Below are 15,454 nucleotides of genomic sequence, written 5' to 3' on the forward strand. Positions count from 1 at the left end.
TTATATAGATGTAGAGAAACTACTTATTATAGATTTTTTTTCTTCCTTTTATCACATGCTTTGTTGATCATTTGCATGGGTCTCCCTTAAAGTATATCTAATTTAATAAGGAGAATTGGAAGGTGGTAGCGCAGTTTGCTGACGGGAACCAGTGATAACCAACAACCAAACTCCTTCAAATGCTACAACACACATGGCAAAGATTCTCCAGGAGTGCTGGGGAGGAACTCCAGAGTTTGTCACAGTGGCAAAGGAGAGGGACTTATTTCCTAGTGCGGTGGGTTGGTGACTTGGAGGGATTGGTGGGGTTGTGTGCCTGTTCTCCTTGCCCTTCCAAGTGGTGGATGGATGCGAGCAATGGTGCCAAATCAGCCAAGGAGAGTTCCTACAGGCTTGGTAGCTATATGAGAATCAAAGAACATGACCTGTTAAGGTCGCCAAGGGGGTCCACAGATGTGTGGAGAGCATGAGTAAGTGCTGGTGAGGCTAAGACTGGAACAGTGATAATCTTATTGAATGGCTCAAGGAGACAATTGTTGCTGTTTCTTATCAGACGGCCCAACTTGCGGCTTATCAAGAACAGGTTAGGATGCCTGTGATCAATTCCCATGGGAAGGGAGTCTATGTTAAAAAGTTGATTGCTCCTTTGGACAACATTGCTTGTAGATTTAACAGTATGTCGTCAATGAAAGTTGATCATGTTAATCCATTCAGGGGAAATATTAATGTACGTAGGGCATTTTGCTAAAATACAATAGGACATGTGAACTTGTTAAATTAGCATATACTGAGAATGGAGCCGAATATGAATCAAGCACCATAGTTCGCTGTCTTCTTTGCATTTAGAAAAGAAAATGAATGCACAACTTTTTGGCCTCAATTCGCAAGAACATGACTCTGGATATAAACATAGGATAAACTCGCTTGAAATAGGAAAGCTTAGAAAACAAATAGAAACAATATTTAGCGACTGAAATAGGTGATTAAACAAATTGCACATGGTTAGAAATAACCGAACGAGTGCAGATATTATTAGTTGAGAATTCAGATTTAGATAGTGATTATTTAGAAGTTATCCACTTTTAAAGATTATCGTGATGTCTGGCATTGGAAGTAGCTGAAAATTGAAAGGTAAGCTGTTCACAAATAGTGCACCCACAGAGGGGATTCTACAATGTTGCTGCAAAATGGTTTATTCAAAGAACGCAGCAAAAGGCAACTTTGTGGACTTGAGGTTATCGTGTGATTCCCAATGGACACATCAGCCTTGAATAGACTTACTTCGGAAGTTGGATGCAAAGAGTGGCAGGTTCAGCAGCATCAGTAGCCACTCACAGGACAGAGAATAATGCAGCACAGCAACAGGCCCTTCAGCCCACAATGTCTGTGCCAAACATGATGTCAGGTTAATCTAATCTCCTCTGCCTGCACCTGACCCATATCTCTCTATTCCTGTATATCCATGCGCCTATCCAAACGCCTCTTAAATACCACTATCGTACCTACCTCCACCAGCCTCACTGGCAGCACATTCCAGACTCCCACCACTCTGTGCAATAAACTGGACCCTCACACCCGCATTAAACTTTGTTCCACTCACCTTAAAGTTATGCCCTCTCGTCTTTGACATTTGAACTCTGGGGCAAAGGTTCTGACCATCTACACCATCTATGCTTCGAGCATGAAAGGTAGCAGACATGGCTTGAAAGATGTCATAAAGTACATAGAGGATAATCAAACATCGGAGATGTTGGAAATGTGAAATTAGAACAGAAACCACTGGAAACACTCAGCAGGCCAGGCAGAAAATTTGGAAAGTGTAACAGAGTGAAACAAAGCGCATTTTGTCAGAACCAAAAAATGCTTTCTGACTGTCTCAGTGTTTCTATTTTAGGCCAAAGATAAGCTTGGACATTGACAAGCACCAGAGTCTCAGCATCTACATCTGCTTTTGGCTATATTTGAAACCTATTATAACAGGTTTATATCAGCTGGGTACTATGGACGGGGTACTGATTGAGAGTGATCAGCCATGATCGCATTGAATGGCGGTGCTGGCTCGAAGGGCTGAATGGCCTACTCCTGCACCTATTGTCTATTGTCTATGGAATCAAGCTTTTATAGCCGTTGATAAACTCCCCATCAACTTTTAGTAAACAGTGAAAGGCCTGGATGGCGAATAGAATAGTGAAAGGGCTGGAAAGTGTAGATGCAGAGGATGTTTCCACTAGTGCAAGAGTCTAGGCCCAGAGTGCACAGCCTCAGAATAAAGGTTGAGGAGGAATTTCTTTAGTCTGTGGTGAATCTGTGGAATTCATTGCCATGGACAGCTGTGATGGCCAAGTCGTTGGGTACTTTAAGGCGGAGATTGACATATTCTTGATTAATAAGGGTATCAAGGGTTGTGGGGAGAAGACAGGAGAATGGGGTTGAGAGGGAAATATATATCAGCCATGTTCGAATGGCGAAGTAAACTCAATGGTTGAAATCCACAGGGAGTGTCCCTGATGGCCTGGTTGTCAGGGCGAACAATTACATCAATGCTTGTGGCAATAAGGGCCTTTAGATGGAGTGGGTGGTATGGTTTGTGGTTACCTGATGATCCACACGTGTAGTTCATCAGATTGCAAACATAGCCATCAAGGGACCCATGGCCAGGGGTACCCACAGAAGGGGCACCACGCCAATGCCATGCGCCTTTCACAGCCCACAGGGGGGTTCATCCCTCTCACAAAATGCTGTTGTGCACTTTACATCGCCCAGATGACGGTAAAGAAATGGTGGATATTTCCCGCCTGGTTTCATGCCCTGCACTGCTGGCAGCGCAGACATTGTGAGCTGAGGGCTTGTTCCTGACCTGTACTGTTCCAACTAACACTTTGAACTCACAAACATCATTGGAACCATGAGACTACAGAATAGTAAAGGTCTTCCCTGACCTCTGCAGGTGTCCACATTGCGGATGGAATGCACACGAGCACATTGTTCGTTCTTGACCACTGCTAGAGAATGTCTCAGTGGATGACAGATAGAGGCAGCATCGTTGCCCAACCAAGGAGTGCTTGGTTAATAGTGCGACCCTCCATCATTTTCCCTGCTGTTTCTGACTCCACCATCTACTCTTGTTCCATTGTTTGGTGTGATTCACAACGAGAAAACTCTCTTCCGTGTAAAAGCCAACGAATCATTAAGTGAATAAAGTGACAACGTACTTCATTATCCTCATTTTCTCAGTGGCCGAATGGATTGGAATCTGAGGAAGAGTGGGGCAAGTCTACTGTAAGGTGAGCTGATGGGATGAGTGTGAGAACGCAGAATGAAGGGGTTGGAATAATGTGCATGCCAGAATGAAAGGGAATGTGCCTCTCTATTCATCTTTCCATAATAGAGGAAGTCATTAAACCAGGAGCAGGCCACCTGGGTCAAGACGAGATGGAGAGACCAGTGGAAGTCAGCGGAACCATCTAGGCTACACCGCTACATCGGTGAACCCATGGACGTCCCTGGCCAGGACCTGCCCCGAAAGCAGTGGATAACCCTCAATCGCTTGAGGACAGGCGCCGGACGCTATGGAGTAGCGATGAAGGGGTGGGGTCTCGTGGACAGTGCCTTCTGCGAGTGTGGGGACCCAATACAGACAGTGGAGCACATGGTCACCAGTTGCCCGAAATACCGGCCACCAAATGGTGAACGAGGTCCGATTGACCTGGACGATGAAACGTTGGCCTGGCTCGCCTCAACAGAGCTGCAGGTCTAAAAGACATACGACAGAAGAAGGGAACCGCTGACTCGTGGCCACATTCAGCCAATATTTCATTGGCAGGCTGCTGCTTCCAAACAGTAAGAGTTATCTCTTAAGGACCATAGCCGCACATCTGGCAATATGTCACAGCAACACGAGAAACCCCTGATCGCTTGCTTTGCCATGTCTCATTTCCCTGTGTTCTACTCTCAAACCCAAATCCAACTAATGTTTGTGGTCACCCCCAACATGCCCGCTCAATCCAACAAGCCAGGAAATGTGGCTGTACCATGTTCATGCAGTGATTGGGTTAGAAACTTAGGCATAGGAAAATAGAAAATATGTGCAGGAGTAGGCCATTCGGCCCTTTGAGCTAGCACCGCCATTCAATGTGATCGTGGCTGATCATCCAGAATCAGTACTCGGTTCTTGCTTTCTCCCTATGTCCCTTGATTCTGTTAGCCCTAAGAACCACATCCAACTCTATCTTGAATCGAAGGTTCAAATGACTCTGAGACAAACTGCATTTACTTCAGTGTTTCCCATGTGTTATCAGACCCTTGCCAAAGCTCCCACCCAAAATGTGTTGACATTGAAATTACATGCATACAGACATTTCAGCACTTTCCTTATGCCCATTGTTTTATAATGCTTTCCACTGAGTGTGCGTATAAAACATGAGATTTGTAGGAAGTATGAGCATGAATTGGCGAAGGCTGAAATGGTACATTTTCAGGTCTATTTATGGGGTTGTGCCCATGACTAATTTCCAGGCCTATGTCTATTTCCAGGTCTACACTTGGACATCACTAATGTCAAAGTACTGGCCCCAATACATGTCAGCTGTTCATGATGCTTCATGTCAGATTAAAAAATAAAATTGCATAACACGCACTAAGTGTTCTGAGCTAATCTTTGCCCTAAAACGATAACAAAAGAATGCTCGAGATAACTGCAAGAACTTTAGTGTTTACTTAAGGGAATTAAACTTTTATGTAATGTGGCACAGCTACAATGTACTTTGTTCCACATGGGACTCCTTACAGGAAGATATAAATTGTTACAACAATCTTGCTTAAGTCTCTATTAAATTACAGATCTAAAAATGGAGAAATAAGATTTTTTTTAAATTGACAATTAAGCACCTTCTGAATGGGGGTCAAGGATTTAGTTTATGCAAACAGTTGTGCTGGATGATAAACAAGTGAACAACAGCTGTAATCTGTGCAGTATTATTCACTTTCATTAGTCAAATAATGCAATCACACAAATGAACAATGATAAAAGGGCATGGCTGATTTAAAAAAACTCTGTGTTGGTAATTATTACTAGTCAAATCTCACATGGGCGACATTTCAGGTTGGAAACCATCGGCACGGATGTGTTGGGCCAAAGAGCCTGTTTCCCTGCTATTTAACTTTACGACTCTATGAAATATTGATAGGCAATGTCAGATGGGAGTGCGATGGAGTTACATATTTAGCTCAAAATCTTTCTAATTAAGACACATTTTGCTGCAAACAAGGGGAAATAAAACCACAGCTGTTAATAACTATTGGACAAGAAGATGTATCCAGTGGTGATGAAAGTATTTGGCATTCGTTATTGCAAATGATCCAGAAGAAACTAAAGATCACAGAATTTCTGAGCACTGAGCCTTGAAATTATATTGGATTTTATTACTTATTTAAAGTCAGAAAAATACATTACTTTTGACTCATCTCAATTTGGGTAATGATTTTTTTTTAGGAATCTAGTTTAGTTCATAACAAGCATGGAGGAAGGCAGATTCGTATTTATCCAGTACCACCCAGGTAGGCCACAACTACATTGAAGATTATCTAAAATAGATCTTCATTCTCCACATCAAATGTTTGTTTCCACTGGCACTGCCAAAAATCTACAGAGGAGATAGCCATTTTACAATGCCATCAAATTCAGCTATCTGTTTTAACTACGCTTTCTCTCAAATTGTTGAAAGGAATGTGCTCTGACGGGGATTGGCTTGGTACAGCAGATGTGCACGTTGATTTTTACAAATTATTGATATAAATTCTACATGTCGAATTCTGCCGATACAACTAACAGTCCTAACTGCTTTAGAATCTTCTAAACCAAGGTCAGTGTGTTTTTAATATGGTGGTGATGGACTGTTTTCTAGTTGTTAAGTCTAATGGTTCAAATGTGTGCACTTCACTTGGAAATCTTCGCAGATATTTGCAACATTATCCTCAAGTTGCATTAGCAAACAAATGTTCACTGAATCTATACTTTGGATCTTAATGTGGGTTCTGGTATTTAAAGTCGGAGGTGGATTGTTAAGGTTTCCCTGATTCATAGGAGACAGCCTTCATCTAAATAACAGCACTGTTACTAATTCCTTTGGGCTTCTCCTACCACCATAACTTTGGCAGAAATAAGGTGGGGGAAGAGAGTTTTTCAATGTTGCTGCTAAAGAACAGGGAGAGGAAATTATCTGTGTACTTATCTAATTTTACAGACAGGGATTAGTTTTATTTGATCACTGACTGAGCAAAGGCATGTGAGTCACCAGAATATTTCCTAAGCCCAATTGCCATCGTAACGACAACAGCAACTCCAGAACAGTAACACAGTTCATCGGCACCTCTCGATACACTCACCGATGTAGACGGGAGCATGGTTGGACATGACATTTTCATCGAGATAGGTCACTCCCAGGGTGTACAGTGGTGTTGCTCCAATGCCATGGAGGAATTGTCCAAGCATGAACAGAAACCTGTAGCTGGAGGAACTCGACAAACCTTCCTGACACTGCGTAGACTTGGTGGTGTTGCATAAACCAGACTCCTCCGTTAAATCAACTATGTAAGGGCTGGAAATAAAATGAGGTAAAGAAAACACGAGTGACCCCAAAGCCATGATTAGTACCCCCCAGCCGAGCCACTGGGGCTTGTGACCGCTCCCACCAAAGTAGCTGACGAAAAGCAGGCAGATGCATGCGGCTATGTCATAAGAGCTGGCAATCATGCCACTGTGGTAGCTGCGTAGGTCAAATCTCCGTTCAATTGAAGTGATAACAGTATTTATAAATCCATTAACGATCATGCCTTGGAGGAAGGAAGCGCAGCAGAGGAAGACAAGGATTCCTATTGGCGTGTTTAAAGCCTGCAGAAATTTGGGCTTGAACAGACCCCAGCCACACACATGTTCAGAGTTGCTCGGGTGCGAATTATGTTGGTAGGACTTATTGTATACTCTAGTCCCATTGCACTGTATTTTCTTGTTAGTTACTTCAGAACCCGTAGTCTCCAAAGTATTGGTGCTCAAGCAAGGTTCATTTAAATTCAGCAGTTCCTGTCTGGAGCTGAATGAAGCATCTCCGGTTAAATGGCACGACATTTTTCGTCTTTGTCCAAAGTCAGTTGCAGGATATTTCAATAAATGGAGAAGGAGAACTATCCCTTTTTACTTAGCAGTCCATCCTGGAGGCTCACACAATGTCTTCAGCGTTTTAAACAAATTAGTTTCACTCTGCGGAAGAAATATGGCAATTATTATCAACCATGCACATGTTGTAAGCAGAAGCATAGACAGGTAACCTCATAATGCAAATTGATTATTGCTTCAAAAACACTTTCAAACCCTGTTAATAAAAATTTCTGTATTGTACCATAATCCTTAATATATATATATATATATATATATATATATAAATGTTATATTGTAATCTATACTTTGCAGTTAACAGATGGAATGTTATGAGGGAATGTGTAATTTAGTAGTCCAGTAATGAGAAATCTAGACTAATAAATTAAAAAGGAAATATTACTGAAATAAACTGGTCACAATAAAATTAGCAATGTGGTTGGAGTCAATCAAAACTGGCTTGCCATGTCCTGATAGAAAAACGCCTGCCACTGTAACTTAACGTCTTACCAAGACGGCTGATTTAGAAATGCCTTTCTGAAGTTGGGTTGATTCTCTTAGACTGGTGCCAAGAGGAATAGCCCACGGGAGAACGAGGAATAGACAATGGGCCGCAGGAGAACAAGGGATGGGCAATAAATACTGGCATTGTTGAGGTCACCAGCATTCTGAAAATAAAATACAGAGTATCCCACCCAAGCACATTCATTTTTTGGACAGAAGTGAAAGGCTAAAATCCAGTTAATAACTTCTATTTAAAATATTACATGTGCTTTACAGATTTGTTACCAAACAGAACACGAGAAAGAGACATGAAAAGAGATACTACTTCAGGTGATCCAAAGCTAGTAAAAATGTGAGGTTTTAAGCAATGAAATGGAACCAAAGATAGATAGTTGGGGAAGAAGTTTCAATCTCTGATATCTGGGCTCTTGGAGTTATTCTAACGGAGGATGGGCAAAACACTTTAATTGGAGAAGCAATTGGAGAAGCAATTACAGCAATTTTGTGGAAATTTACACCGCAGGATGTTACCCTTCAGCCCATCATATCCACGTTGGCTGAAAAACCCCACTTCAAATTCTCAGCTTGTTGTCGTGCAAGACTAATGCCGATCCAGATATCTTTTAGTTTAGTTTGGAGATACATTGAAAAAACAGGCCCTTTGGCCCAATGAGTTTGCATCGACCAGCCATCCCTGCACATTAACGTTAGCCTGCACACGCTAGGGACTATTTCACATTTTATACCAAGCCAATTAACCTACAAACCTGTACATCTTTGGAGTGTGGGAGGAAACTGAAGATCTCGGAGAAAACTCATGTGGTCATGGGGAGAACATACAAACTCCATACAGACAGCACCCGTAATCGGGATCGTACCCAGGTCTCTGGCGCTGTAAGACAGCAACTCTACCACTGTGCCACCGTGCTGCCCCAAACCAGATGAGGATTTCTTCCTCTGTTTGTTACATTGCAAACCATTCCCATCCCAATGTTTGAAAAAAAAAATTGACTGCCCTCCAAGCCTTCTTGTAAGATCTTTTATCTACATCCAGTTTTTGAGTTCTGAGAGGGGGATACTGATTCTTCTGATCTATTTGGCAAGCCCAATTAAAATCTTGTACAAGTCAATTAAACCAAATTTACTCCAATAAAACAACCCCTGCCTGTTCAAACCTACCCAATAACTAAAATACTCTACTCCCAGTAATATAGTCATGTAGGTGGTTGAAAGCTTCAAGTTCTGAGGAATAAATATCGGCAGCAATTTCTGCTGGACCAGCCACACCTACGCTTCTACTTCCTTAGAGAGTTTGACATGTCCCCAACAACTCTCATCAACCTCTAAAGATGCGCGTAGAAAGCATTTTATCGGGATGCATCACAGCATTGTTTGGGAACCATCCAAGCTTGTAAGAAATTGCAGAGAGTTGTGGATGTAGCCCAAACAATCACGCAAACCAACCTCCATTAACTTTCACGCTGCCTCGGCAAGGCCACCAACAAAATCAAGGACCAGTCACTCCCTCTTCCCCCCTCTCCCATCAGACAAGAGGTACGGAGGTTGGAAAATGCATATCTCTAGATTCAAGGACAGTTTCCAGCTGTTCGAGGCGTTCCAGCTTCTCGGCAACTGAACTGTTATTGCACCAGCTAGAGTGATCCTGACCTCCTATCTACCTCATTGAAGACTTTTGAAATATCTTTAATTGGACGTTGTTGGACTTTACCTTGCACCAAACATTATTCAGATAAAGCAGAAGGTTTCAAAATGAAATCCAAGTTCATAGCTGGAGCACTCATTCAAGACAACACTCTGAATTTTAAATGGAATAAATAAAAGCTGAAAGAAGAATAAAAGTAACTTGGACTCCTGCTTTAAGGCACATCTCCCATTAAATTACAGTTGGGAAGAAAAATGATCAAATATTGCTTGTTTAGGCAAGATCATGTTTCAAAAATCTGCACCGTGCAAAATCAGAACTGGAAATATGGAAAAATATTTTTTTCCAAATGGATAGTTCTGACCCAAAATGTGGCCTATCCATGTTCTCCAAGGATGCTGCTTGACCTACTGATTTACCTCAACACCTTGTGCCTATCTTTGGTTTAACTGGCATCTGCCGGTGATCTGCTGATGTGATTGCTGTCACACCGTAGACAATTCCCTGGTCTTTTATAGAGATCTCAAAACAGTAAGCAGCATAAAGGTTAAATCAGATTGCAACTGTTGATGATATTGTCAATTTAATTTAAAATGTCCAAAAAGAAAAGCTTTCACATTGTCTGGAAGTTGCAAAATAACAATTGTTTCATCGCACAAGTTGGGAGCATTTGGCCACTTAACTCTTCGAACATGCATTCAATAAAATCTAATTGTAACCTCAACTCACATTTTCCCTACCCACAGAAACTTGCAATCCCTTGCCTATTAAAAACCTGTCTAAAAATATTCTAAGACTCTTCTTGCATTACCCTTTGGTGAGAGACATTCAAGGATACAACCTTCAGGAGAAAATATTTCACCTGTCTTATGCAAATCCTTAAACACAAGAGGAAATATCCTCTCCTGTCAGCATCTCATAACTTTCAATCAACCCTTATTTCACTCTTCTGAACACCAGTGGACACAAGCCCAACCTGTTTAGCCTTTCCTCTTAAGGCAAGTTGCGCACTGCCGATATCAAACTCATAAACCTTTGAACAAGTTTCAATCTATTTACATACCTTTTAAAAAATTAAGGCAGCCCAGTCAAATTCAACACAGAATGTACTCACCGGAACAGGTACACTGTCGGTGTAAAAAAAATAACTTGAATTGCTGTGGGTTTTAGCTGACGGAATCCTTCACCTGGCGAGACAGCAAAGAGCAATAGGCTATTGATTGTTCAAATACTTTTAAATGCAGTCACCGTAAATACAACAGAGGAATTTACTGTGCAAGTTACATAAAACATCGACATCTACAATACAAGGGAAATCTGTCGCTTCGAACTGCCAGATCCTTAAACTTCAAAAAATAACTTTCAAAGCAAAGTGCAAAGAAAAGTTCCACGGCTTTATGATAGAGTTGTCATCTACACTGTTCAGGTGCAGTAGGCGGAGCTTTCTTCAGCTGTACCTCTGGCATAGCTAAATTCTCATGGGCGTATTTTAATGCTGCCAAAATTCCAAACATGTTTATGTATCACCGGCTAGGTGCCTCACCTTGACAACTGAGAAATAGAAATAGCACTCAAACATGTCTTTCATGTAACTAAAAAAGGCTACAGATTAAAAATAAACGCAAACATTTAATCACCTGATCTGGGCTGGGCTACCTATCGACAGAAAACAGTTCTGGATACCATCAGTCTTATAGGATAAAATCAGAAAATGCTCTCACATCTATTGTGAGGATAGTTAATGTTTATATTGTCAGAACTCATTAGTGTGTTTGGAAATAAATAAAGCATTATGCTCTCTTGACAATTAATGGACACTGTTATTTAAAAAGACCTTGTTAAGTAGATCAATTAAATAGCAATGTTGAGGTTCTGAATACATTTCAGGGAATGAATGGGATAAATAATTGATGAGGATAAGCCATGAAGACCCCAGGGTAGGGTGCAACTAGTGAATTGCTTTGTGAGAGAGCCAGCATAGACATTATGGATTGAACGGCCCCTTTCTGTACAGTCACCATTCTGTGAAAGTGGGAATGTCAACATAAACACCATGAACTCTTCACTCTTTTAAGATCACTAAAACCAACAAGTATATTTGTTTGTTTTGATGGCAAGCCATGCATTGTTGCTGCTGCAGGAATACAATCAATGTGATGTTCTGAGACGGGCAATAATCTGCCTTGCTGCTGAAGGCAAGATCTACCCCAATTTCCTTTGCATGAAATTACCCCCTTTTTTAAAACATAAAATATTAAACTTTCCCTGTGAAAAAAACACTTTTTGAAAGTGAATACTAATCCATTCCATGTTCTGGTACATTGTGGGCCGGTGTGGGCGAGTTGGGCCGAAGGGACTCTTTCCACACTACATGACTCTATGACTCTATGAGCTAACAATGTGTCATAAAATGTTGTGGAACAAGATGTTATATCCATGTCAGCTAAAAGGAGTAATCCAAATTAATTCCTTTATAGCTTATGATATTTCAACAGCATGTTCAGACATTGTTTTTAACCAGCAAAGTTACAAGCTGTCACATTTATGGTATTAGAATGTCAGAAATTTGAAGTTTATATAAAAATAACAGAAATAATTCCATTAAAAATTAAAAAAAGAAAATACTTTTTAAAATGTCTTTTCAATGGAAAGGAATTGCTGTCAGAGGGGTATTTCAATTAATTTGCATTTCTTTTAAACTTAAATTTCATATAATTTTCAATAAAATGTAAATCTCCTCAACTTCACCCGAATCCATTTCTTTCGTCACTGGATTTGGTCCAAATCTAACCTGGAGCAGGTCTGATAAGCTGGATAACTGCAAGATGCTGTTGCAGGTATAGTAGCTCCCATATAGACTCCAACACAGTGCAGTTGGAGGAACAGAGAAGCAGCTTTTCAGGAAGGTCAAGTGCTTATCCACAAGCATTTGAATGATGTGCAAAGAAATGAAAGCAGTTTTGGGTGCAATTGCCACCTTTTCAGAGATATCCAGGCCCCAGCAACGTACATGCACAGTTAAATGGGCAGTCAGTGATAGCCTATTTTTATCAGGTTTGTTGGTGCAATCTAGCTTTCTACATGTAATTTTCTTAGCAAAAAATAATTGAATTATTAGCCAATAATGTTTTGGGAGTTTTTTGGGGTTGTGTAATTTTAATGCTTATTTAATGCTTTTATTGTTGGACTGTGGGTGACTGAATTTCGTCCAATATTGGATGACAAATAAAGCTATCTTGAATCTTGAATCTTGAATAAATAAGTTATAATTGGCCTTTTGTCAGTGTGCACTATGTGAAAGATACATCTTCTGGATGCACTGGGACGCATCCTCAGTGATGTGACCTGGGGGTTATGGGGTGTTTTGGGTCTCACAACATCAGGCACCCTCGCCCAGCCGGGGTTGATCAGGCCCCGACTTGCGTCCCAGCAGCAACCTCCCATGGATCAGCCCTTTTAATAACTACTCTGTAGGGTTTGGGAGACTCTGGTGCATGGAGGGACTGGTCTCTGTGGGGCGAGTCCAGGCCTGCATCTCACCAGGTTCAAGGCCTGTGCCCTGCACCTCTTTCTCCTTCTCCGAGCCTTTCATTCTTGCCTGACGGCATAAGGGCTTTCCGTAGCTTATTGGGTTTCTTTCTCACGAAAGACACTGAACTTTAATGAATGCCGAACATCACGTTGGCCCTGATAAAGAAATTTAATTTGTTGACTTTAATTCACCCAAGATATTTCAAACTCCTATGACTATTAAAAGCCGTATTAAAACATTCATTATATATTTCATTAGTTACCTTAATAAATGGTTGTCTCAATCTTTATTTCACAAACTATATTGTCTCAATCTATATAATTTTTGTTTATTGTATACTATTTACATGTATTGTTTACAGAACTGTTATGCTGCTGCAGGTAAGGATCTCATTGTTCTGTTTGTTGTCTGTACATATCAACACTTGATACTATGCCAAATCTTCTGAAAATTTAAAAAAATCTTTTTTTTAACTTCTTGGCTTGTATCTGGAAGGCTTCAGATAACAATTCAGTGAGAACTTCACTCGTTCCTATCGGATGGTTAAAGTTGCCTTTCACAAAGTCCCTTGTCTTTTTTTTCCTGGGGGGAGTGGCACAATCACCGTCCCCGTGTCAAGGCAGAGTCTACAGCAGGAGCCAGAGAAGCAGAGACGATATTGGAGGTGTCCTGGCTCCTGTGTGGTTACGGGTACATAATTCAGTCTTTTAAATTCCATCATACATAAAAGCTCCCCTTACGACTGTGAAGCCTCAATTAAATGTGGAGTGAGTTCTCTGCAAATTGTTTGAAGCACATTTCCGAGCCCAACACATTGTAATCTAGAGCTTCATGTTGCAGGAAATGTTACTCAGGCTTGGTGTTTAGTATCAGAGCCATTGAGAGGCAAGGAACCTTTGTCAAAAAAAAGCTCGTCTTTTAGGTTTGGGCATGTGAAGCTTTTGATATTTTTGAACAATTTAATGTTTAATAAACATGCACACAAACGTTCCAATCTGTATGGTAGGTGAGGAAAGACAAATAATTTCAGGATTATTTCAGAGAAAGAATTCATATTGCACAATATTATACCTTTGCTTTTTTCCCCCACAACATTTCAACATAGTTTCATGGAATAACAGATAGTGTAAGAAAATAACTGCAGATGCTGGTACAAATCGAAGGTATTTATTTCACAAAATGCTGGAGTAACTCAGCAGGTCAGGCAGCATCTCAGGAGAGAAGGAATGGGTGACGTTTCGGGTCGAGACCCTTCTTCAGACTGATGTCGGGGGGCGGTACAAAGGAAGGATATAGGTGGAGACAGGAAGATAGAGGGATAACTGGGAAGGGGAGGGGAAGAGAGGGACAGAGGAACTATCTAAAGTTGGAGAAGTCAATGTTCATACCGCTGGGCTGCAAGCTGCCCAAGCGAAATACGAGGTGCTGTTCCTCCAATTTCCGGTGGGCCTCATTATGGCATGAGTCAAAATGTGGTCGTAGAGCAGGAGGGCAGGAAGGGCTCTGCTCTTGCTCCCCCTCACCCCATTCGTAACAAGGACAGAATCCCCCTCATTGTCACCTTCCATCCCATCAGCCAGCCTATCCAACAAATCATCCTCCAACATTTCCGTCACCTAGAACGGGACCCCACTACTGGCCACATCTTCCTATCCCCTCCCCTTTCTGCGTTCCGCAGAGACCGTTCCCTCCATACCTCCCTGGTCCACTCGTCCCTTCCTACCCAAACCACCCCATCCCCAGGCACTTTCCCCTGCAACCGCAGGAGATGCAACACCTGTCCCTTTACCACCCCCCTCAACTCCATCCAAGGACCCAAACAGTCTTTCCAGGTGAGACAGAGGTTCACCTGCACCTCCTCCAACCTCATCTATTGCATCCGCTGCTCCAGATGTCAACTTATTTACATCGGCGAAACCAAACGCAGGCTCGGCGATCGCTTCGCTCAACACCTTCGCTCAGTCCGCCTTAACCAACCTGATCTCCCGGTGGCTGAGTACTTCAACTCCTCCTCCCACTCCCAGTCTGACCTTTCTGTCATTGGCCTCCTCCAGTGCCATAGTGAGGCCCACTGGAAATTGGAGGAACAGCACCTCATATTTCGCTTGGGCAGCTTGCAACCCAGCGGTATGAACATTGACTTCTCCAACTATAGATAGTTCCTCTGTCCCTCTCTTCCCCATCCCCTTCCCAGTTCTCCCTCTATCTTCCTTTCTCCACCTATATCCTTCCTTTGTCCCGCCCCCCTGACATCAGTCTGAAGAAGGGTCTCGACCCGAAACGTCACCCATTCCTTCTCTCCTGAGATGCTGCCTGACCTGCTGAGTTACTCCAGCATTTTGTGAAATAAATACCTTCGATAATGGAATAACACATTTACACTGCAGAATTAATTTCTGAAAATTACCCAGCGGAAATATTCCTGCTGAGCCCATTATGGAGGAAATAGCACTTCCCTGAAATCAACCCTGGGATCAGGAAATGAGCAAAATCCAGAAAGGAACATGAGTCATATTCTCCCCTTCACAGCTATGATTATTTTCCAGTTTCTCTTTAAATAGACAGATTATTTCATAGGCAGACTGAGCCAAAGTGGGATTGTACA

At 41.8% G+C, this 15,454-nt stretch overlaps 2 protein-coding genes across 4 annotated transcripts in view; both read right to left on the reverse strand.

Moving 5' to 3' along the window:
- Window positions 1-8,820, reverse strand: part of LOC144604376 (cytochrome c oxidase subunit 4 isoform 1, mitochondrial-like) — a 420,358-nt gene extending 411,538 nt beyond the window's left edge. The window contains exon 1 of the mRNA XM_078418698.1: window positions 8,815-8,820. The gene's annotated coding sequence lies outside the window, so the exon portion shown is untranslated. The remainder of the gene's footprint in view (window positions 1-8,814) is intronic.
- slco4a1 (solute carrier organic anion transporter family, member 4A1) overlaps window positions 1-15,454 on the reverse strand; it is a 159,404-nt gene that overhangs the window by 59,778 nt on the left and 84,172 nt on the right. For 2 of the 3 annotated variants that reach the window (XM_078418691.1, XM_078418690.1), the window contains exons 3-4: window positions 10,432-10,504; window positions 6,385-7,255 (exon numbers count right to left, since the gene is read on the reverse strand). In XM_078418691.1, the coding sequence (XP_078274817.1) occupies window positions 6,385-7,123 (739 nt within the window). In that variant the 5' untranslated portion in view covers window positions 7,124-7,255; window positions 10,432-10,504. The remainder of the gene's footprint in view (window positions 1-6,384; window positions 7,256-10,431; window positions 10,505-15,454) is intronic. The other variant, XM_078418693.1, reaches the window with a different exon arrangement.

This window comes from Rhinoraja longicauda, chromosome 22 (genome assembly GCF_053455715.1).
Source record: "Rhinoraja longicauda isolate Sanriku21f chromosome 22, sRhiLon1.1, whole genome shotgun sequence".
NCBI lineage: Eukaryota > Metazoa > Chordata > Chondrichthyes > Rajiformes > Arhynchobatidae > Rhinoraja > Rhinoraja longicauda.